We start from the raw sequence: 26,184 nt of genomic DNA on the forward strand, positions 1-26,184 counted from the left end.
GTTATGTTATCTTTTCATAAAACTTTCTTTTTTGACTTTTTTTGAAATAATATTTTTATTTTGTAGTTTTCCTTATATGCTATTCAAACTTGATATATAAAAGGAAAGCATCTTAATAATTTTACAATACAGCTCTATTAATCGACTTATCTAAAGATTGTATTTTAAATGTAAGAACCATAGACATGAATACCAACCCTAAAGATTATGTGCAAAACATGCCGCCATCTAATGCTGAAGATGTAGAACTAAACGAAAATGGATCATAAATGTGTATTGTGAAGATATTTAATATAGTAATAGTGATAACAAATATTATTACTGATAAATTTATTGACGATGTCGATTAATACATTATGCGCTGCATTTCGCAAAATTGCAGTGGGCAGAATAAGTACGTAGATTTGGCAATTAAAATCCACATAATTAAACAATCAATCATAACCTATAATATTGCTATATTATATATATTTATACATATGATTTCTATAAATGCATAAGTACATGATTTTTATATGAGTAAAATTATATATGTATTATTTATAGTGCTTATATAATATTTCAGGTACTATTGCTACTGCAAGATATTACTCGATACAACAATCAAATTCTGATATGAATGTAATTTCCCGCTTAACAGCCAATAGTCATGGCATATTAGACGGTACTAAGTCTGATGGTATCAAATTTATACCAGGAACACTTAATATAGACTTTGGGATATGTACAAATAGAAATTTAAAAAATATTATTGAAATGCCTGTAGCAAAGATTTCTCCATTGCAAGAGCCTATAAACCGTTTACCTATTCAATATGATTTACCTATATTAGAAAAGTCTATAGATTTACCCACAAATGGAAAAATCTTTGAAAAACAAGCGGTACGTTTAATCGTGATTAGGCATAAGAAAATGAAGAAGCATAAGCGAAAGAAACTACGTAAAAGGATGCATTTTTTATGGTTAAAAATAAGAAATAAACGAAATCTAAAAAGGGAGAAATTGTTTCAAGCAGAATTAATTGATAAAATTAAACAAGCACAAGCATTTGATGCTAGGGTATATGTTAAAGAGAGACTTGATATTTTGAATAAGGAAAGAATACCGAGAACTTTCAGAGGCGAGATTTTACCTGCTGAAATGATTAAAAAATTGAGAGATGAGAAAAAAGCAAAACTAGAAGCAAAGCGTAACAAACCTCGTTTAACTCTATAATTTATGTATAAATATTCATATAACGCAATAAACTTTATGCTAATTAATTTTGTGTTCTTTGAAATTTAATTACATAAATCAGAATTTGAAAAAGGATAATTAAATAAAAAGCAAATAATTGAATGAGCAATAAATTCTTTTTTTTCTTTTTATAATAAAAGATGTCACTTGTACAGTCATTCACATTAATTTAGAGCCTAACAATAATCACATTAAAACATTAACAGATATATATGTATATACTATAATAAATGAAATCTATACTTTCGCTCATTATTTAATATTACTATCGATTCTGAATTATACACAATGATAACATACTTGTGTTTCACAATAAATTTATACTTAAAAATTTATACTTAAAAAATTTTCGATCTAATTATTTAAAATAATGGTTGTCATTGACAATATATATATATATGACATGATCATGAATTAAATTTGGCTTATAATTTCTAATTTTGTCATACATAAGTTTTTTATATATGAGTAATTGTCATATGCTGTTTATGTACATACAGCATATAGTGACAATTACTTATATACATACTGTTTAATACTATATTATATAAATAGCACCATTTTTGTTCTTTGTGCATATTTTTATTAAAATAGAATAAATTTGTCTTTTTATATATAGTAAATATTTTTATAATTTAGAAAAATTCTGAAGATTATACTTGAATTTTTATATATTTTTGCTACTTTCTTTTAATATTTTATTATGTTCGTGTAATTGATGTTACAAGAATGCAATGTTTATTATTAATTATATATAGTTATTTTCATGCTTTGTGAACAAATATGTTTGTTCTGCAGTATAGTTTTACAGTATGTCCTACAAAAATATATATTTTTTCTCTGATAACTTGCTTAAATAATATATTCTAGAATCAAAAAATACATCACATCATTGTCAATTATCAAAAATATTTAATCTTATTTTTTTTAAGTATATATTTGCATCACAAAGCAAACGTCAGTTTTTTGAGTCAGATTTTTTTGAGTACTTTGCCCATTTCACAAATGTTATCCTTGATAAAGTGATAACATTTCTTTTCTATCTCATCATTTCCTCGGTAGAATGGCTTCAATTAAACTTAATCAATACAAACAAATGCGTTCCTCTTTTGTTCTCTTAATTAAAATAAATTCGGTTAAGTAGACGGATGTTAAGAATTACATGATTGGTCCTTTTTTTATGGTAATATTTGGCCCTTTTTAACTTCTAAAACTTTTGGCTTATTACCTATTTTACCGGTCATCAAAGCATTACCTCTGCCAGAGAAATAATCTTCGATCTCTTGTAATGTTCTATTTTTAGTTTCTGGAAGGCATATATAGAAATATATCGTGCCGAATAAAGATATACAACCGTAAAGAATGAACGTACCATGACGAGTGAGCGAACTGGCGAGAAATGGATAAGTTTTGACCACCATAAAGATAAATGAATGCGCGCACATGGTAGTCAACCCGCCAACAATACCACGTACTTGGACAGGATAAACCTCGCCAATCATCACCCATGGAATTACCAGGAAGCCCATGGTGCAAGTGATGGTATACGCGAATATACAAAAGACCGGAATCCACGTGGCGACGAGTGTAAGATTATTTTCGACGGTATAATTCTTATACCACATGTATCCGCCTAATCCTATCATGGACAAACCACAGCCAATGGAAGATAACATCGTGAGCGGTCTTCTGCCGTATCTTCTACACAAAACGCAAGCCACGATCGTAGAGATGAGTCTAACTATTCCCAATATGACCGCGGCTAAATATTTATTCAGACTCGTCCCTGAGTCCTTGAAGATTTCGACGGCGTAAAAAGTTATAACGTTGGTGCCCGACCACTGATATATTAAAAAGTATAGAAACAACAGAGTGAACGGCTTCAGCGCATTTGGTTTCAGCAAAGCGCATACAATCTCCCGGAATCCAGTGAGTCGTTTAATATTATTCTTATTGGAAAATTCCACGAGCGTTTGCATCTCCTGATTCACGTTGTAAGTACTGCCGCGAAACTTCTGCAATGCCTTTTCGGCTTGGTCCGGTTTGTTGCGCGATATGAGGTAGGACGGAGTTTCTGGGAAGAAGAACATCAATAGCAACGCGGTCAGTGGCAAGATACCGCTGATGCCCGCGCAGACATTCCACGTAACTATGCTTCCCAGAGCATATTCTATCAGCACTCCGGTGCTGACCCCGACGCTCGCAAACGCGATTAGCATCCCGCGAAGATGCGGCTGCGTCACTTCGCTGGTGTAGACACGCGCTGGCGCGCCCACCATACCCGATCCTAGACCGACGAAGAAACGACCGGCGTAAATCATGCGTATGTCGGTCGCGAAAGCGACCAGCAGCCATCCGAGCAGAGCCGGGATCTCCGTGATGATGAGTGAACGTTTCCGGCCAAACATATCCATCATGTAGCCGGATACCAAGCAGCCGATTGGTGTACCGATGGAGGACATACTAGCTGCGAAGGAGGAAAAAAGTAAATGAGCAAAAAAAATATATCTTCTGTACAAGTTACATTTAATATAAAAATTATCGTTTTTCTAGATAATGAAACACAAAGTGAAAACAGTTTTGAGAGAACTTTATTCGTCTTATTATAGATTGATTATCTTGTACGTACCGATCCATGACTCTTCCGTCGATCCTTCTTTGATGGGAATGATGCTGTCTGGCTCTTGGAGTTGTGGCAGAGCGATGGCGGAGAAGCCGAATGCCATGCCCGTGTTGATGGTGCCAAGCTGAGCCACCAGCGCGGCCAGGACTTGCCTGACGGCGCTACCTCTAGGTGCTCGAACGTTCTCAGGATCATTATTCAGATCTGTCCTCTCGTTATCGAGTAACGCGGAAGCTTGGATCTTTGGTAGCACCGTCGAATCTACCAACGAAGTCTTTTCCGGATCTTGCGCGCCGCTATTCTTTCTGTGATGAAAAATGACAATTAGCGAATACGAAATAGTATTATAATATATTGTGTAATATTTGCCACTTGGAGGATACGGAAAGTTAACAACGAACATGAATTTTGTATTCGCAGCCTATTTGCTATCGCACACGCTTCGCATGTCTAATAAGACAAACTAGAATTTCAAAGAACAAAAATAGCATTTGCGTTAATGGTTATATAATATCGAAAAAATATTTAATTATCATTAAATTATGCAAAAGCAAGACTTCCTGCTTTAATATTAGACTTACTAAATGTCAAATGAAAATATGTCGAATGATAATAATCCGATGATGCATTAGGCACGCGACTGTATGAGTCATATCAAGTGAATGTATATGTGAATTATTTATGTGCAAACTGATAAAATCGACTAATTAATATGAAATTCTCATCGTTTTTGTTATGATCGTTTCGTATAAGATCATTTTAAAAACCATGCAGGCTTGCAATTAATTTTTTCTCAAAAGAGATATATACATCGCTTGCGAGAATGAGAGATGTAAACATGGATTTATCGCTATTTATCGTGCGAAGATAATAATTATTCATTACAGATAACATGGCAAATGTGTGCTATGAGACATAACGGGAAAAACTTTCCGCATCAAATATCGCAAATAAAAATCAGATTAAATCATCTGTCAATAATGACAATTGAAATAAATTTAAATACTTGCTCATAAAGTTCATGATAGTCAAGCACATCTCACCGATCATAAATTTTTGGCTCGGATTTAATGTTACTAAAATTAAACCGACCTATATATGTATATATAAATGTTTGACAACTTGTCGGATTATCGCATACAGTATAAGGATGATATCGCATAGATAGAAAAGAAGAGAATACATTCGAGAGAAATATTCATAACGCCCATGATGCTTTATTTCAGGAAAATGAAAAAATTGTATCGTGAATTACTCTAACAATAATAATAACTAGTCTAATAATAGTGCAAGATATGTGTATATATATATATATATATTTTTTTTTTCTTTCTTTCTTTTCTTTTTCTTTTTTTTCTTCTTTTTTTTAAGATGCCAGGTATATCGTGAACGGTGGCTTTAATTGAAAGGATGGTATTTGTTTAGGGGAATTACGAAACAAAACCTTCACGAGTGGGGAACGAACGCTTGATTAAATTTTCCGAAGGTTGCGAAGTTATGCGTATGGGATGACATAATATATCGCCGAGTATCATGATCTTTACGAATAGGGGGAAAACGTGTTATATAAAAAAAATGATTCAGTGAGTACATTTAGTGTACATTTGCATTAAGCTGCGATAAAACAAAACCTGTTATTCTTCTATGCGATTGCAATTCTCGAGCGAAAGAATAATGATAAAAAAAAACTTTTGTTATATAAAAAAATTACAATGTTTATGTAAATTGACATGAGTGACATGATGAACTTATGTAAATTTGCGATAATAGAGATATATGTCCGCTTTTCTCTCGCACGCTTTCGTTTATCTTTTTATCGACAATGAAAACCACAAATAACAATGTTGTTACGTATATAACTTGTTACACATCGAAGAAGTGATTTATACCGGTAATTAACGTTAAGCGGTCGGCGAACTATTCATCATATTGCACAATCAACCTTCAGACTTTTTCCTCGATACTTTTACTCGCACCTGCATCGACAATTACCACTGGCTTCGTCATGATTAAATGACAACGCGTTAATTTATTATTTGTAAATGTAAACGAGACGAATTAATTAATGATATTTATATATTTGTACATTTACGTATTAATCACTCTTTATTATTATTATATCGAATGTGCGAATTAATCAATTAACTAAATTTGACGATCATAATATGACATTGATCGAATTATTCTAAATGAAAAGCTACATATTGACTGACCGATAGTCAGAATTTGCATCTTAGATTCGCGTGTTTTGCAACCGTGAATCCAACTGAAAGTGAAATTTACATGCACGAGTATTGTTTTCGTAGACTTACGACCTCCAATCGCTGACAGTACCATATGTTTACGACCATTCACAGTGCTCCGAAATTTTGCATTGTATTCTATATTCGAATCATATAATCATAATATATAAAATATAATCATATTATAATCATTCCATCGAAATAATCGCGATAATTTTTAATGTTTGGTCCTCTGACGAAGAGAGAAAATGGATATTTTTACAAAAATTCGTATTATTTACAGTAAATTCTTTTCTGCATTATAGTTCATGTCAAACAACGATAATCTTTTCGCAAAATTATTGGCACTGTAACTATTGAGTTTTATGATCTTCCAAGTCGGTCTGCCAAATTACGGAAGGAGGAAACTATTTTCTAAATACCACGCCAGACGGACGCCTAACAAAGAGACATCGCCGTTGTTCCTGACAGACAAAGCGGTTCCGAGAGTGTATTCACGTCGTGCTTTGGTAGTTAAGTTGAGAACCGCACGCTATACTTTTCCTTACACCTTGACTTTGTACATATCGCAAGGCCATATGAACGCAATCGGAGAGCACTTTAAGGGGCTCGTTCGTTCAGAATTAGATACGATTTCGCAAGAAAGATTTTCCATCGGACGCTGGCCCACGTAACCACCTTTTCATCGCATCAGCGGAATTTTCCACAACAAACGCACTTTATTTATTTGCGGATCCGAATAAAGCGACACTCGGTAGCCTTCACTCGTATGGCCGCTAAAAACTGAGAATAGCAAATAAAATTCAATTCTCGCTGAATCGTCGCTGAGATTTATCATGATAGATTCTTTAAAGTCAATTTCAAAGTTGATTCGTTTTTTAATGTTGAGACACACATTGATAATTATCAAGTTTTAAATTTTAAAAAAACACAAATTAAACTTCAGGTAATAAGTAATAAAACTACATTTTATACTTAATTTCAGGTGGAATTTAGTTTAACGAATTTTTTATTTGATTATAAAGATTTAATTATAAAGATATTTATGATTATAAAGATATATATGATTATATTATTAAAAATATATATGTGATGTGAAAAACTGAAAGATGTAAAAGAGCTTTTTTTAATTTCTTTTGTAAATAAAATTAAAGAAATATTGACTTTAAATTGACTAAACAATCTGGCTAAAAATGTACAATAATTTTGTAATATATAATATATAAAATAACTTCATATAAATTCTACGAGACTTGAATCATGGCTTTGTGATTCTGTTCCAGAGTAATCGAGGAAACGCGATTACTCTTTATCATACTATGTACATACAGATATCGGTCGTTTATATAAATGTGTAGGTTCGCGAGATTTTTTAAATTATTTTACTAAATAGCACGCACACATAAATATTAATCTTTCGATTGAAATGTGAAATACAACATTAATTTTACAATAGCAGTTTAAAGTTCATATTACAAAAAGTGCACGTTGAATTTTATTATGTTAAAAAATTAATAATTGAAATAAAATAAGAAAGAGCAACATTTTTATTTTCAAGAAGAAAAAAATGATGTGTGATTTAAAAATTATTGACTATTAAATTATTCAAGAGTTTGGAAAAAATGAAAAACATCGAATCGGATACGATATACAGATGAGAATAAGATTCGAGCTGGCTCTAGTTTTGTTCTCAGATGTCTACAAGTTTTAGCGTAACTTAATAGAATCTAATAATTTTAGCGTAACTTAATAGAATCTAATAATTTAAGAAGTGCCAAGCGGATTCGCGAATTCTGGCAACGATATGACGGAATCGCTTGATATTTTCATGACTCAAGAAGAGTGGAATGGAATCATATACATATATATGCACATACACATACGTATGCACATACAATGCATTTCTCGCAGATATCATGCCTGATCGAACAAACAACGAATGCGTCCCTGATATTAATAGTCTAATTACATCACATCTTCAATGAAGGTGAATATAAGACAGAATAAACAGCAATGGTGACTGTAAAATCTCGAAAGGCAACAATAATATTATAATGCATTGCGAAATACGGTATGCACGTTGCATCAAGATACAGCAACGACCAATCGGCTAGTCTCTCATTTAGCATATATCGAAAAGTCGCTTTTATAATCGCGCGCGAATAATTATAAGTGACATAATTTTTTGCGAGCGTGAATAATTTACGATTCACGCCTCGCGATGATGTTTTAAAATCATCCATGACTCTGTATTCGCTAGCTCGAAGTTGCTCCGTAATACAGGAATTGCGTCATCGTTTGAAGATAATTTTGCAGCAAAAAGTTCTCAGGCCATTTAACGTTCAGGAAGGTAATGGAATCTTTGATCTCACTCCAATGATATTCTCTCTTTATCCATTCTAATTAACTTTTCTAGAGATGATAAAAAATATCAACTCTCAACGTTTCTTTAATTCGTTCGATATTAATGCAACAATGTATCCCTTTGTTGTTACACGACGCACCGAGTCACGCATCTGCGTGTACCAGCAACATGAAATTTATTATCGTCTAAATATCGTATTATTATTAATTTACGGTCACGAAGGAGGAGTGTCGCTTTTCATGAGAATCCGCATTATCGTTGTTTAAATGTGACACAAAGTAGAAGGCGTCATTGCCCGTCATCATTGTTCGTCAGAACCCACGTTTTTTTACTCAATTTCCTGTATTATCTCGATTCCACCGTTGATTAACGAATTTTCTCACAAGGCCGACATCAAACAGACTAAACAATTTTTACACGACTGCCCTCTCTCTAAATTTAAAATTATCTCACATTGTTGGCCTTCGGCGCATTGCGATTGCATATCAATTTATTGCAATTATGCTATTTATGTCAGAAAAAACAATTTAATGAACGCATATTAAATGATAATCAATAAAATTGTAATATTACAGATAAATCAATTATTAATCGAAAGAATTAAATAAAATTATTTAATATTATCCGAATATGTGTGTGTCATATTACGACTTTTGTATATTCAAGAATCAATTAATATAGATAAAAGATAATAAATACAATAATTATCACAAATAAATAGATTTTTAAATACGTAATATTGAATTTAAATTTTTCATAATTTTTAATTTCAGCACATAATAATGTATAGCTTACGAAGAAGAGTAGGTAGGTTCGTGTCATTAAAAGTCAATTAACATGCTAATAGCTCAATGATAACAGTAATTATCGATATCGGTAATATCGCAACAGATCGATCACACTTGTCTCATACAATATTAGTATTATCCAGTATAATATTAATAGGCAGATTGCATCAATACACGTCATACAGACATCGGTGTCTTTTATTAACATCGATAACTTTTATTAATAATAATATTATTTGCTGCTGACAAATTCATTAAATGTTAAAAAGAAAAGAGAGAGAAGAACGTTCCTTTCTCTTTGTTTCGAGTTTTGCTGATAAAATTGCTAAATATATGTAATCACTTTCATTGAAGTTTTGCACACATAAAATGCGCCCGATGACGTGGCAGTGACAAGATGACAAGACTTTTTTATATTCGATCATAGTCCGCGAGTGCCATGTTCTATTTCGAAGAGCATAAAACGAAACCAAGATAACATTGAACACAGATTTCATATTAAATAGGCTAAGAGTATAAAATTAACATTTTCATCTAGAGAATTGAATTAAAGAAACAGTCTCTAGTTAGAAAAATTTAGCTCGAACATTTGAATCGAAGAAATTAATTTCATTCCTCAAAAATTTTTCTTATTTACTTACTTTTTGCGTTTTCGATCATGTATTGATTTATGAATTTTCTCAGCAGTGACATATAAATCTATTTCAATTCACAATTCATATTCAAGCAGCTTTAAACTTATGCTTGTAAAACATGACCTTTGAGATATCTTTCTGAGATTCGTTAATCTCGCATTTTATTGCTTTCGACAAGGAGAAGAGAAATTTTGGAACAAGGTAAGAACTGTAAAATTATTCCTATAATATATATATATTATATGTTATCCGAGGTTCGACCGTTGTAAACAAGAAAACTCGGTATAGCATCACTTGTTGATCATATGTATATGTTCGTGACATTGACAACCCTCGACTTTGCTCCGTATTTTCACCTCTGTTCAAAGTCACATTTGAATCACGTGAGAGAAGGAGGATGTTACAACGATTCCATCCAAATAACAGCAAATGCGCTGAATAAAACAAAGATATTAATATATATTAAATATATTTATATCTTAAATATATATTAAATATATTTATATCTTTGTTTTATTCAGCGCATTTGCTGTTATTTGGATGAAATCGTTGTAACATCCTCCTTCTCTCATGTGATTCAAATATGACTTTGAACAGAGATGAAAATACGGAGCAAAGTCGAGGGTTGTCAATGTTACGAACATATACATATGATCAACAAGTGATGCTATACCGAGTTTTCTTAAATATATATATATATTAAATAATAATATATTAAATATATATTTAATATATTATATTATTTAATATATTTAATATAAATAAATATATATTAAATATATATTTTTTTCTTCTAGGAAGAAAATCACTTGCTCTTGAAATTAAAGTAAAAATTCTATGTAAAATATGTAATTTAACGATTGATATATCGGGAAACGCAATACAATAGCATAACAATTGATTTTATGACGGATGTTTATCACATATTCAAAAGATATCACAAAAATGCGCAGTATTATTTTAATTTATATTCTAGACATTCGTGCGACTTTTGTGTTTACCAAACGTCACGTGATGTCATGAAACATGCGATTATAAAAAGAAATAGAGAAAGAACGAACGAAATAAACAGTTCGGCGCGCTCCATCACGCTACGTATCTTCTCTATTTTTAAAATAAAATATGTATAAGAGACGAAAGGAGAAGACAGAAAAGTGGAAAAAGATGCGAAAGCAAGACTGAAGTTGCAAAAATAACAGAAACATGTGTCTACTCACTCTGCCATGGCGAATGTCGTTATGGGGAATTGATCTCTTCTTGAATAAAGTACACGATATACCGGCGTATCGTGTGTAATGTACAAATATATATCACAATTCGCTGATCACAATGTTGTATCACCGTAAAGTCGCCGGCTCATCGCCGCGCTTCTCTCTTTGGCCTTTCTTCTTACGCCCACGCAGTTTCTACTCTCCAGATTTGACTGAGGGCTCGCGACCAATTTTCTTTATTCGAGGATCTTGTAAAATCCTCGAATACCTTACTCTCAAAGACTGGTCGAGGAATATCCGATCGTGCGTCCGATCTCGTAAAAGCCTACGAATGTCTTTCTCCACGGACGATACATCTGCGCGGGTCGTTTTCTCCAGTTGCTCTCCTATTTAGCGATGTCGACAGAGATTCTCTCTTCTTTCCCTTTTTCCTGCGTTCGTGGTGAATAATATCGCGTGTAAAAGCGAAGTCGAACAGCTGATGAATACTTGTTTACGTCACGGCTCGCTCGAAGCGACTGACGGTTATAGATTACGCGAAAGCTTTATATGCGATGCGATTCGTCTCGTGGGAGAGAGACGAAGAGAGACAAAGAGCTTTGACAGCAAAGCGCATGCGGACGGATAAGAATTGCACGAATTTCATTAAACGGAAGGAAGGTTAAGGTCATGACATTCGGAAAGGAAACGGAAGCGCCAAGGTATAAATTAATCGAGCAAACACGAACGAGAATTCACGAGGAATCGATAAGATTGGTCGTTCAGCTTCACGCTGAATTTTTCTCTTTGTTATTCATTATTGCAGACATTTTATCTTTTTTTTTAATTATTATTAATGATTAATGATATCGATATGTTTATGGAATAAGTAATATAACACAATAATAGAGTAACATGAGTTACATAAAATAAAAGAAAAAATAAGAGATATATTGAAAAAAGTTTGCACAAAGTTTTATAAAAAAAATATATAAATATAAATATCATAAATATAAATATCATAAATATATCGGATTTTTTCTTTTAAAATTAATGATCATTTAAGATTAATGCTCTTCTAATAGGAAAAATGCTCTCGAGCACATGATAATGTGGTCGTAATAATGATTAAGATTGAAAAAATCTATTAAGCTATCACAAGACAGAGAAAGGCGCGTCGTCACAAAGGTCGTCACAATTTTTTCTTTAAATGTTTCGATATGTGACTAATGTAATGGGGGGCAATCTATCTCGAGTATCGATAAGAATCTCGGTCGCAAATGCATGATCATCTTTTTATCTGAGAAAAATAGTGTCGGGCGTGAAACCGTCACGATTGTTGCTCGTGAAACGTTACTTCGTATTTACGTAAAACGAGATAAACCCGGTCTCTTGAAAAGAACCTCTCTTAGATCACGTTGCGAGGTAGCCTTCTTTCCGTTGCCGAGCAAAGGTAAAAGAGAAAAAAAGAGATACGCATATTTACAAAATCACGATATCTATTTATGCGCCGCATGCATTATCAGTGAAGAATCTTACGGAATATTCATAAGACAAACAAGAAAATATATTTAAAAAATGGAAAGGATTAAAGATAGATATTGAAAATACATGCGCAAAGAGTGTATTTTGCTAAAGAAAACACAAATGAAGATTTATATTTTATAACTTTTACGGTCTCTCGATAATAAAAATGGGAATCTAAACGCGATAAAAAGTAATGACGATGGAAGCTCTTATAAATATGTGCGATAAATTCGAATAAAAGATAATTATAATGATCGATCTTCTCTCGCGACGGAATATCGGAATGATTTAATATTTATGCAGCACTCAATCTTTTTCTATTTTTATGATAGCATTTGTGATAGAAAGCGAAATGGTTTTATTATTTCAAAACTTAGTTGGAAAATAAATGAAACAAATAAAAAAAAGAGATTAACTGTGATGGAAAGATTGAGCAAATCATTTCGATTAAATATTAAATGTTACATAATTAAATTAACTCTTTTTCACATATGTGTTTTGTTGAGAGATACGATTACCTTTTAATAAATATATGTTAAACCATTAAAGAATCGAGTAGTGTAAAGATTAAAAGAGTAAGCTGGTTTATTTTTCGGTTAAATTTGCAATTACGTTGGCATTATCATTAATATGCATTGATGACGGTCACATCATCGTAAATTCGAGCATGACGAGTAGCACACTTACGGTAAATGTAATCTGACGGACATAAGCGAGATAACCTTGGCCTGTAAATACTTGATTACAAGGATTTATACAAACATTGTAATCGTCGCATACATGTATCACAATTAGGCAAACATGTGAGATTCTTATAATAAAATGTGAAGATGTTTTTTTTATATATTATGCGTAACATTTAGCATTTTGTAGCTTGATATATTTATATTAGGAAATATCGAGATATATGATTTCTATGTTTAATTTTTCATCAGGTTGCACGCAAATCATCCTTCCAATTCTCGAATAAACTAAAATTTTACGAAAGATTATTTGATTTCTCCTAGAAACAAGAAAAATGAAAAATTCATTATTCATTTTACTTTTGACATTTCCATCCCTAGAAAATTATTGTATATTCAAAAACTCACATCATTAATACTCAAATTTTATTTTCGACATAGCCAAAATTTATAGGACAATCCATGGGAAGATCAAAGTATGTTGTTCGAAAAAAATGATTTTAAATTTATGAGCATTTATATGATTCTAAGAACAAGACTATAAATAATTTAATTAAGATAAACTATTATAATAAGAATATAAAGATCTACACAAAAAAGTCTCAAGTAAGAAACATTTGAAATAATGAAGAAAACTGTAAAGAAAGTTTTTAAATTCAGAGAATCATTAACAGGAATAATAATTTTATATCAAAATTGGTAAAATTTCGAAACATATGGTCATCATGTACCATTAACACTAAACGTAAGTTTAAAATAATATATAGCTATAAAATCTGTCATTTCGACGTGGATTTATTCCATCATTATGGTGAGATATTGCAAGAACGATCGTATATATCAAAAACTGTCGTTATCTTATCCATCTAATCATAAATAAAACATCAATGTATCACGCACCATTTTCGTTTCAAATCAACAACGATATCAGAATGACGATAACAGGAGGAACTTAGTAAGAAGCAGCGAGTACTCACTCGAAAGATGTTGACGGCGACGATACATTTGGCTCGTTGCTGCTGAATGTCTCGTAATTCCTGATCATGGCGTAATTTCTGACCATGGCGAAGAACTGAACACGTATGTGGCCAATTGTGGTCGATTAAATTCTCGGTTCTTGGTGGTTTATCGGACAAACCGTGGTCACGAGCTTGCTATCAATCCAAGTAGTCATGTGCTTCTCTATCTTATTTCCTTTCCGCTTATTTTCGCCGATATTCACATTCGTTGTACTTTGTTAAGGCAGAAAGCAGACGGCATGTCACGTTCGCGCAGAGAAGAGGCGAATCGATATCGCTTCGTTCCGTATGATTCTTCCCAATCATCCAATCGCCTCGTGAAAATTGGGAAAATTTCTACCAATAGTTACCTGTAAGTGCAAATATAGGAATATATTTATTACGCTTTAAAACTTTTGTAAAATTTAAAAATAGTTTTATTAAAATAAATCTAGTTTCTCGCGCCAAACATAATAGAATATAAAAAAGGTATTTAAAAAATACGCGAAAGTAAAATCGGGACAGCTTAAGATAATACTAAATGCAAATCTAATTTAGAAATATTTGTTTTATTTATTATAAATATTTGTTTTATTTATTTTATTAACTTTGTATAATTAAAATATATTGTATACTAAATAAATATAATTAGAAAAAAAGAACATGAAAAATATGGACATAAATGATTTATTACATTCACATTTATTTGCATTCATAATATCCACACTGTTATCACCAGTATAAGCGATTACAGCCTGCATGTGACCGTCGGCGATAGATTAAGATATATTACGCAAGTTACGATTTACTTGGTACACGCAAACTTGTTTAAAGTGTTTGGTTTACAAAATTTTCGATCTAATCTTCGAAAAAATCTCGTTTCCACGAAAACAAATTTAAATTCAATCCTCTACAAGAGATTTTTTTCAAGATAATGTCTTTTATAATTAATACACATATTCAAAAAATTAAATTTTTAAGACTATTTCTCAGATATAAAGATTGCAATTTATTCTCAAACAATCTAATCTTGTGAAGATAGGATACTAGGTATAATTAAATAAAATTGTTAATAGTTGAAGATATTTTCGAAACAATAATATTAGCAATTAAACATTTATGATAAATTATACATTTAAAAACGAGGAAGAAAAAAAATAGAAAGAAAAAGAAAGAAGATTTAAAATTGTAAATTTTAAATAATGTTCTAAATTTCAAAATATGATATATCTTGTTAATAACTAATCAAGGTGAATGTTTCTTACAATTTGTAAACAATGTGTCAGTTTCGTTAGATCGTCTACAAAGAGACGCATGACTATTCAATTCTGACTATTCAATTTTTAGCTGCAAATATTTCATATTTGTGTCGCTTTTTTACAAATAGCTTATAATAAAATTTAATTATAATTTTATCATTAATTAAAACTATATGACATCTAGGAATAAAATTCAAATTCGTGAATGTAAAAATATATTTTGTACATGATAAAGATTATTCTAAAACCGTCACGAATTTATCCAAGATCGAATTTACCGCAACTTGATTCGAGAAAAATCGATTCTTCAAAGAGCAAGAACAAAAGGGGCAATCCTTTTATAGCAATACCGATTGACATCGGGAGTCAACAGTAATTAATTGAGGAGCTTGTTACGGTTGTCGTTGCAGTGAATTAAATTAATATCTCTCCCTCTCTCTCTCTCTCTCTCTCTCTCTCTCTATATATATATATATATATATATATATATATATATATATTTCCGATTACTTTTGCAGTTATTCACTCTTTACATCTCACCTAATGCATTGTAAAACATTTTGATAAGGTATATAAATAAAATAATATAATTATTTTTTTTAACAAATAAAACAATAAATATATACGTTTTATTATAATGTGATTTTTTAAATAAAATATTCTTAGGTATTTTTCGATCAAAAAATATATGTGTCTCTCTCTCTATATATATAGAGTAAATATATCATATATTTCTACATAACAATAACATATAATGGCATTTTTTTCAAGATATGAAATCGAACAGAACAAATAACGATTTAGATATATACCGCGTGTTTTAAAATAAATATCTCCCTCTTTGTATACATATATAATGAATTAAATTAGTATTTACGTGTAATAATATTTATATATATATACATATATATATATATATATATATATATATATATTTTTTTTTTTTTTTTTTTTACTCTTTATATAGAGAAAGGGAGACACATATATTTTTTGATCGAAAAATACCTAAGAATATTTTATTTAAGAAATCACATTATAATAAAACGTATATATTTATTGTTTTATTTATTAAAAAAAATAAATATATATTATTTTATTTATATACCTCAAAATGTTTTACAATGCATTAGGTGAGGTGTAAAGAGTGAATAACTGCGAAAGTAATCGGAAAAGTAAAAGTCTCGTCGGCTGAGTAACTTTGAATAACTGCCAACTCGTTAATTATGCATGAATGAAAATACACATCCGACAAGTTTTCCACAATGAGTGGAAAAGCACCGATGATTGCTTCACATAATTGCACATCGCGCGCGATTCCTGATCACGATTTGCTCATTCTAAAACGATATTTCTTAGAACGGAGCCGTGCTTGTTTGGCACGTGAACAAAAAATATTGCAATGGTACACTGATTCACGTGTTCAATCGAACAAAGTGCATTCGCAGCTGGCAATGTGAACTTTGAGTTTTTTAATTGGAACGAATTTGACAAAGAAAGTCCGGTGTTGCTATGCACAATTTTTTTCGTTCTTTGTTACATTATAATTTAACATTTTCATGCTCCCTTATGATTATTATAAGTAATAAATAATTAATAATTAATAATTAATAATTAATAATTAATTTAATAATTTTACGATTATTTTACGAGATTCGTCGTTTTGATTTTATTATTTCACGAGATATTTACAATTATTTTTCTATTAATTTTCAACAGAGATTGAAAATTAAAGCTTTGTATTTAAATCATAAAGACGCAACTATAGCACAAATATTTTTATTATTAAATCTATTTTTATATCCAGCTACGAAATAAAAAAGATACATGACAAATTAAAAGAGCATCGTAGGACTGTTGTTTTTCCTGTCGTATCTATTTTTAGATAAAGGTCTTTATCTCTCGGTCATGTTGAGAAGAATCGAGGCGACTACGCGGGTCAACGGCTCTATTAATTCACTTTTGCAGGAATAACCAGTAGCGGGATCATGTATCATATGCGTGATCCACACAAACGCAACCGGATCAATTGCAAGCTCTTCAGACATGTAGAATAATCAAAATGACGCCACGCTGGCTCGTGTTAATTGAAACTCCGAATCAGGAATGACTGTGCGAGTTTTTCTTCAAATAATGAATCATGCATAAACGTGGAAAAATAGAGAGAAACAATCAATCGACTCTATTAGGAAACGCATTTTGATATAAGCAATTATTTTTATTACTGTTCAATGAAATATAATTAAATGTTGTTTATTCATAAATTAATATATTAATATATTGGTATTATTTTCTTGTTGTTTTACTTATCCTATCTAAATACGATTCAATTGATTTTCAATTGATTCATGATGAATTAGCACGTAAAGTGAAATTGATAACGAATAATTCTAATTATCTCTTTGCCCAATTGCTTATATATATATATATATATATTATTTTCAATATATGCACCTTCAGATTTATATATTGATATTGATAAATATATTAATTTTTATATATTGATAAATATATTAATATATAGAGATAGACATAATAAATCGAACATTTATTTTCAATTTTCATATCGCAAAGAACGAGATACTGGCGATTAATTGTTGTACACGGATTATTGTTGGGTAGAGTCACGAGAACCGATAAAAGTAATAAAGGTCCACTCGTGACCATTCGGGATTATATTACGTATTCTATGATAATGATTGATAAGATACATCAAAACAAATAGAACTTATGTATAATAAGGAATATATAAAAGAAATCCTCATTACGTCGAAATGAACGCTCTTTGGACTTTGTGTTTCTAAATAAATATTTATCGGGCAAATGATACGTTGACTTTAGTTTTCGAAATAGAAGCTCATAACACACTTCTTCAAATATCGAAATAATAACATATGATATATAAAACGATACATATGATATATTTAACTATAAAAAAATTTAACTTAATAATAACTTTAATACCTAATAACTTTAGTTAATTTAAATTTAACTTAATAATAATTTTAATTTAATAATAACATATGATATATAAAACGATACATATGATATATTTAACTATAAAAAAATTTTCACTGTGTTAAATGTCTCGGAGATTTATGTAATTTGATAGGATTGGATTGAGTTGATCGTTTCGTTCGTTTTGATTGTATATATTATACTATTAAAACACTAAAAAAATATATCTAATTTATATATATATATATATATATATATATATATATATATATAAAGAGAGAGAGAGTACAATTTTTGTGTACAAATTTATATAATTTGTTTTCAATATTAAATAGAATTTACAATTTTAAATCATTTTGCAGATAAATAGTTGCAGATAAATAACATAGATAATTGTATCCGTTTTATTGATAAAATAATTCTTATTTAACCTATTTACACATTATTAAAGATAACAATTCTTTGTATTGAAATTTTAGGTCAATTTGATAAGGCAAGCAGAAGGAAGGTTAGATAAAAATAGGCTTATGAACTTTTTAAGAGAATATTAATATCACATGCTATGAAATAATATCTTTTTTTTTTTCCATTTTTAGCTAAAATTTAATTTTAATTATTGTGTTTATGTTTGTTTTTTTCCCATCTTATATTCGAGAAATTTCGATTTTATAGCAATATTAGCAACGATTATTTTTTTAAGAAAAAAAATTTGTTACGTTTATTTTTAGAATATACTTTTTATTCCTTTAAGCGTTATTCCTTTTAAGCGTTATTTCACGAGAAATGCTTTGCATGAATGGCTTCCCAGCAAACACCAAGTAACAGTTATATAACTTATAATTTTATAATTTTCTCTCAACAATATAACTGCTACATGTTATATAACTGTTATGTGTTAAATAACAATTATATTGTTGAGTGGGAAATTATAACTAACAATTATATAACTGTTACTTGGTGTTTGCTGGGTTTCTATGATACTTATATTTTATGTCAATCAAAATATGTGTGCTTCTATAATTATCTCTATGAAAATTATGTTAATCATTCTAAGAAATTCTTTTTATGTAAGTTCGAAAAGAGAAACAAAATAAATAAGAAAAGTCAATTTATTTATCAAATTTCCATTCCAGTAGCGACAGGTGAATTTGGTAAATATTTTTCGTTATCGTAATAGGCACCTGTCGACATCAGCCAACAGCAGCAGGAGCAATAGCCGAATGGAAATTTACCGATGCGCGTGTGCAATTTGCTGTGCGTCAATATCGACTAGTTATTTGCGGACATACGACGTAATTGAGCGTGTCGACGAGCCTCTGGAACGCTGGGTCCACAGAACTACGCAAATTATATTGCTATAAAGATTTGTACCGATGGTACTGAATTAGATTGACACGCAGTCGCGAATCTACGTCCGTTCTCGACATACGGTGTACCGGACAATTATCACTGAATATTCTTTTCATTTCGGATTTCTCAACCGATTTGAAACCGATCTTTTCTCACCCAAGGCGCCTTTAGTTTTCCAGTAATTAATGCTCGAAAATTTAAGACTAATTTATAGTAAAGAAAGATTAGATAAGAAAATCATGTCCTTTGATTAATTCCTACTGGATTTACTTTAATATAATTTTAATCGAACACCCCATATAGTTTGCCAAATGAAAAAATAGAAAAGTTTATCCTCGACGTAAATCCTTGAATGACATATGGTAGGCAGTCCATCATTTTTCTCGTAAACGATAGTTTTTTTTAGAATTATATTAACGAAAGTTTTTTTTAGAATTATATTAACGAAAATGATAAAACGAGTTCAAAGAAATTATTTCCTCAGCTCAGATTCGTAACAAATACAAATATTTATCAAGTACGGATAATGCATGTCTAAATTTGAACGATAAAGCTGTCGAGAGATTAATCATCGCGAATAAAAGTCAGAAATGAATTAGAACAATTAAAAATTATCTTAATTTAAATATTAAATATTAACTTAAATATTAAGCTTATTTAGTCAAAAGCAAATTGTAATTTGCCAATAAATAAAAAATATTCATATAATTTACTCTATCTAGATTTACGAATTTCTTAGATTTAATAAAAAGAAGATTTAATAATAATCTTTGCATGTGTAATCTTTAAAATATTGAGCGTTACTAAGAAAAGATTATACAAAGAGAGATTGTGATTTTAAAAGGAAAAAATTACATTTAAATCAGATATTATATGACATAAAAGCGACAAGCTAAATATAGAATGTTGTATAATATATATGTATGTATATATATAAATACATATATATATATATATATATATATATATATATATGTAAGATTGTTTTTATCAAGCTTGTCGATATTTTATTCGAGAATCTCTCTCGTTCATGCAATAATCTTACACATTTTACAAAAAACGGCATATCTTCACTTGAAAATAACTACAAGTAAAGTATATATACGTGTATGTGTATTAAATAGTAAATTTAATTACTTAGTAAATTTTTTACTAAGTATATATATTTTAATAATGGAAAATATATTGGACAGAAAAAATACATACAGAAAATCGATAATTTGCTAGTTTAAATTAATGAAAATTGGATAAAAAATATAATTGTATAATTTATATAATTATAATGATAAATGAACTTGGAGCATAATTGCGAAAAATTAATCAGAATAATTAATTTTTAGTTTTCTTCTGATCTTTGAATACGCTTATATATGCATGGTTTTTTTATATTAAATTTTAATTGCCGTTTACACAATAGAAGGAAACTCAAAATGAAACTAGATATCATTTGCTTTCTTTTTCTTTCTCTTTTTCATCGTTAATTAAAGTTGTCGCGCCAACGAGATGACTGCCACTAATTAATCGCGCTGAACAATCTCGTTAAATGTAGCGAGTAAACAGTTCGATAAAAATATAGAAATTGACGCACATACATGTGACTCAAAACCTTGTTATAACGAAGCCACTCATTGCAGGGCAAATACTATAAATGAGAGAACAGAAACCACATGTCTCTCTAAAATATAAAATGCCTCGAACATATTGGACATAATTGGTATGGTACGATAAGATTTCTTTCGAAAATTGATATTTATATGCAGTCAGAATTTATATCAAATAACTTTTTCGATCTCGTATGATCTTTACTGCCGTTTGCAAATAGAAAGCATAAGCCAGTTACAATATTTTAGAGAATTAATTAGAATTATTTAGAATTATTATTAGAATTATTTAGAGAATTATTTAGAATGAATTAGCTACATGAATGATGACTCATAATTAGTAACACTAATTATTGGCACAATTTCTGAAATACACAATAAATATATCAATATATTGATGACTACCGATTTTGATGATAATTACGTGTAAAAAAAATTTGTGACACAGACTCTCTATAAATATACTTCTATATATAAAAGTAACAATCGTTTTATATACACACATTTTATATCAAATAAATATTACTAGTAATATGTGATTCTGAAATTTTTAAGAAATGACATCTATCTGATATTAATGGATTAATGGAATTCTTAGCTTTTGACTGAAACGCGAAAATTTTTCGCTAATATGATTTTACGATTATGTAAGCAATTTCTTAATTATATACAAAATTATAAGTTTAAAATATGTTTCTTGCATTTTTATATTTTAAATTATAATTTTATTTTTATATTATCTTTTAAATTATAATTTTATTCTTTAGGAAAAATGTTATAACCGAAAAAAGTAAGGAAAAATCCTAAAACGAACAAACATTATAAAATAAAACAAGAGAAAACTGAAGAATAACTAAATATGTTAGTAAATGTAACGGTGCATGATTAATATGTAATTTATTTTCCAAAAGATTATCATAAATGCTCATCATATTTGTATTGTAAAAAAGAATTGATTATTGTGCTCATTTATGGATTAATTGAATTTATAATTTATTATAAAAAATAATTATTATGTTTTTATTTTTAGGGAATATTCGGATTATTTATTTTAAATCAATTCTTTCGTCTTTTTTTTTATATCCTTTCAAACTTAGACGAATCGAGATGATTATTAGTTATATTATTTCGTTCGAAATAAATTATTTAAAATTCAATCATTACATAAATTCAAAACATATCTATCTTGGAAAAAAGAGGTATTTTAAAAGCGAAAAGCTCTCTCTCTTTTCGTACAAGAAAAAGGCTGCATTGTTTTCCATCCACCGGATATATAATGGTATTAATTCGACTTTATTGGCGCGGGCGCGCGCTCGCGCTTACGTGACACATATCTCGCATCGCCAGCACGTGACAACCACGTGGTGCGAGCATGTGCAGTCTGCTCCGTCGCGCGTAAACAATACATTTCGTACGCCATGCGAAACACTGACAACTCACAGACGCATCCCATGCGGTTGTGACTCGCATGCGTGAAACTGAACACGTTTATCTCTATGTATCTAACGCACCATTGCCATCTCACCTCCCTCCTCCCCATAATCCTAATATCTTTCGTATTACAAAAATTTAAGTTCGTAAATCTCTCTCACTAAGATAACGTGATAATTTTTTCGATAGAATAAATTGGAGTGGAAAGATAAAAATACTCGATAGCTTTTTTTCCTTTTCATATATCGATTATCTCTTTGAGATTTTGATCTCAATTAATCAATGCATCGATATTTTTTATTTGATCTTTGATTTTTTTTTATCGTATTAGATTTTTTAAACTCTTGTTGTCAAGAATCTCTTAAGTGTAATAAAATAATTATTTTAGTACGATTATATTTATTTATTTTCCTTTCTCCTCCTCATTTACTTCTAAGAGATTTAGATTTTTGTTATATTGTTAGTATATTAATTTTTTCCATTCCTTAATAACTTTTAATAACTTTCTAATAACTTTTTTAATAACTTTCAGATAATTTTAGATAATTTAAACAATTTAATAACTTTAAGATAATAATTAAGAATATCTAATTAAAAAAATAATTATAACTAAATTTTCAAAAATTTTAAAATTTTTTGTAAATGAAATGTCACTGCCAAATGTCTCTTCATTTTTATCTTAATATTGCAGATCATATACACGATCCACATACGCCTGTTATATTTAGTTACATTGTTCTCATCACGAGTGTGATTAGGATGTTTATGCAATGTTTGCAAATGTTTGATCTGGTCGTCGTACGATAATAATTCTAATATGATAGGCGTAATCTAAATTTGGTGCCAACAGTAATATATCTAAATGTCACATACGTTATTTGCATGAAAATGATGATGTTTCTCTATGAACATCGTGCAAATATCGAACATAGATAACAATTATTTCAGTTTATATGAATAGGTATATACGATTAATTAAACGCTTTACATCTATATTCTGTAATTCTAAATTTTAATCACAGATCTTTCGATAAACATATGGATCTAAGCAAATAAATATAAATTTATGTAAAAAAAGTTTGATTGCATGTTGATTAAAGAATTAAAAGTCTCTATCAGTTATACATTTTTCATTCGATTTTTGTGTATTTATAGCTATTCTTTTTCTCTTTGCGATCACAAGTAAAGTAAAGGATTATTCTAGCAAAAAGAAACTACGATTTTAAACTGCTAAAATATAAATAAATAACATACCACAAATAATTTTAGCTAGGTGAGCAAATTAAATCATCGTATTCCTTTTTATGATTATGCTAATGTCTCACAAAGCCGATTACGTACGATTCCAGGGAAGGAATCATGGTTAGTCTTTCTTGAAACTTGAAACTTTCTGTTATCTTGTTGAAATATTCAAAGTGCTGAAAATCAGGCAGTATCTAAGCATCTTCGTGGTGCAACATCAAAGATCTGTTTCCTATAAAAAACAAAAAAACAAAAAGAGATGAAAACTTCACATCGAGCACAGCAACTGCATTTGTTTCCAAAAATAAATCCAATTAAAGAAAAGAGCTTCTATATCCATCGTGCATGTTGAAAAAAAATTATGAGATATTTCTTTATAATATTATCTAAAAATTTAAAAATAGATATAATTTTGACACGATGCTGGTCTGCTCGTATCACGAATTTTTTTTCAAGATTATGTTTATACAAACAATTAATTACAATTGCGTGACATTTTACGCGCATCTGTGACATATAAAACTCGAGATTCCACTTTTTATTGTGTATAAAATTTGTTGCGAAAACATGTATATACAATTATAATGATTACAATCGATCACAACTCTGGTCTGTTTATATTACATGTATTTTTCTACACATGTTAAGTGCAAAGAAAGGGCAAAAAGTATATTTGATTCCAAAAACAAGTCACATGCTTTGTGATGGAGGATGTTTAATCGATAATTAATTCTTCCTCCAAAAGATCCTTCAAATAAATAAATGTCCGAGTAAAAATGCATTACGACACAAGATATATTGCTACTCTAATTTATTCTGTTTGACAACAACTTGATATTGTTAAATGTCGCTAAACAATAGCAAAGAAAAAACTCGATAGCAAATACAGTCTAAAAACAAATCAAAGTTCAAAGAAACCTATTTGTTATTCTATTTTTATTGCTTTTAGTGATTTGGAAATATTTATTGCCTTACAAGAGATGCTAATCATATTCTCGAAATTATTTAGTCATTGACGTAATTCTGCTTATTGTCATAATTGTTATGAAAGAAAACAGGCACTCTTACTTGTAATAGTATGAATAATCTTAAGTAAATATTTATACCTGGTAGGTGTTTTACAATATGCATATATATAATAATATGCATTCGTAGAGCTCTTATTAAACTTCGTTCTATTCACTTCCGAAGGAGAATAAGAAATTTGAAGATAGTAACGAACAAAAATATATAAATTATAATGCCCTCTGTGCATTGTTTGCTGCACAAACAGCGTACAACGGTCGGTAAAATAAAAAATTTACAATCATTATTATCGACATAATTATCGATTGCCAGAGAAATTTTTATGGTAATTATCGATTTTGTTACAATTTATAATTATATAAATATTATTTATATAATTATAAATTGTAACAAAATCGATGAAATTATATAATGAATTAAATAATGAATTACATAATGAATTAGATAAAATATTATTTATATAATTTATATTATATTAATATTACTATATTAATATTACTATATTATTATTAATATTAATTATATATATATATATAGAAAAAATTAGACAATTCAATATCTTACAAGTTATAAAATATCTATTAATGAGAGACAATTCAATATTTATTACAAGTTATGAAATCTGAAATAAAAAAAACATAAATGAAGACTATTGTGTTCGTTTCCAAAATTTTAAATAATTTCATCAAAATTAAATTATAAATTCTTGACATGTAAATTTATTGCGCTTATTATTATATACACACGTGTATACACACAATCTCATTCTTTTAATATTCATCCGCATATAAATATAATATGTGTAAGAATATATACATACATGTACAAAATACATATGTATATACATATGTATACGTTTATGTAACCACATATATATTATATTGTATTTGATATATTTATATACGGATAAATATTAAAAAAATGAGATTACATGGTGCAACAATGTATGTATGCGCAACAATAAACGCAATAAATTTACACGTCAAGAATTTATAATTTAACTTGATGGAATTATTTAAAATATATAAGAAA

General features: G+C 29.4%; 2 protein-coding genes and 2 long non-coding RNA genes across 5 annotated transcripts; 2 read left to right on the plus strand and 2 right to left on the minus strand.

The window, feature by feature from the left end:
- Positions 1-106: 106 nt before the first annotated feature.
- On the plus strand, positions 107-1,252 carry LOC105253779. Its single transcript, XM_011262054.3, has 2 exons — positions 107-394; positions 566-1,252. The coding sequence occupies exons 1-2, from the start codon at positions 340-342 to the stop codon at positions 1,213-1,215; spliced, it is 705 nt and encodes a 234-aa protein (XP_011260356.1). The 5' UTR covers positions 107-339; the 3' UTR covers positions 1,216-1,252.
- A 666-nt stretch (positions 1,253-1,918) lies between these two features.
- On the minus strand, positions 1,919-11,634 carry LOC105253780 (facilitated trehalose transporter Tret1). The gene is made up of 3 exons (XM_011262056.3): positions 11,108-11,634; positions 3,866-4,164; positions 1,919-3,703 (listed from the first exon to the last, which is right to left on the minus strand). Exons 1-3 carry the CDS (start codon positions 11,113-11,115, stop codon positions 2,415-2,417), a joined length of 1,596 nt encoding a protein of 531 aa, XP_011260358.2. The 5' UTR covers positions 11,116-11,634; the 3' UTR covers positions 1,919-2,414.
- Positions 11,635-14,286: 2,652 nt separating this feature from the next.
- LOC112639567 lies at positions 14,287-20,029 on the plus strand. 2 transcript variants are annotated; one of them, XR_003123568.1, is made up of 3 exons: positions 14,287-14,456; positions 14,533-14,661; positions 19,680-20,029. It is a non-coding gene; the product is annotated as an uncharacterized LOC112639567 (long non-coding RNA). The 2 variants fall into 2 exon arrangements; XR_003123567.1 differs by lacking the exon at positions 19,680-20,029 and adding an exon at positions 17,513-17,700.
- Positions 14,482-25,310, minus strand: LOC105253781. Its single transcript, XR_889403.2, has 3 exons — positions 25,233-25,310; positions 24,139-24,358; positions 14,482-14,659 (listed from the first exon to the last, which is right to left on the minus strand). It is a non-coding gene; the product is annotated as an uncharacterized LOC105253781 (long non-coding RNA).
- Between the last annotated feature and the right edge of the window lie 874 nt (positions 25,311-26,184).

This window comes from Camponotus floridanus, unplaced genomic scaffold (genome assembly GCF_003227725.1).
Source record: "Camponotus floridanus strain SB8 unplaced genomic scaffold, Cflo_v7.5 scaffold74, whole genome shotgun sequence".
NCBI classification, from domain to species: domain Eukaryota; kingdom Metazoa; phylum Arthropoda; class Insecta; order Hymenoptera; family Formicidae; genus Camponotus; species Camponotus floridanus.

Bases quoted from the DNA above. Each gene is read 5' to 3' on its own strand.
- LOC105253779 (XM_011262054.3), top strand. From the start codon at position 340: ATGTCGATTAATACATTATGCGCTGCATTTCGCAAAATTGCAGTGGGC. The intron at 395-565 runs GTACGTAGATTT...ATAATATTTCAG, and splicing joins AATTGCAGTGGGCAGAATAA to GTACTATTGCTACTGCAAGA.
- LOC105253780 (XM_011262056.3), bottom strand. The intron at 3,704-3,865 runs GTACGTACAAGA...CCTCCTTCGCAG, and splicing joins GACGGAAGAGTCATGGATCG to CTAGTATGTCCTCCATCGGT.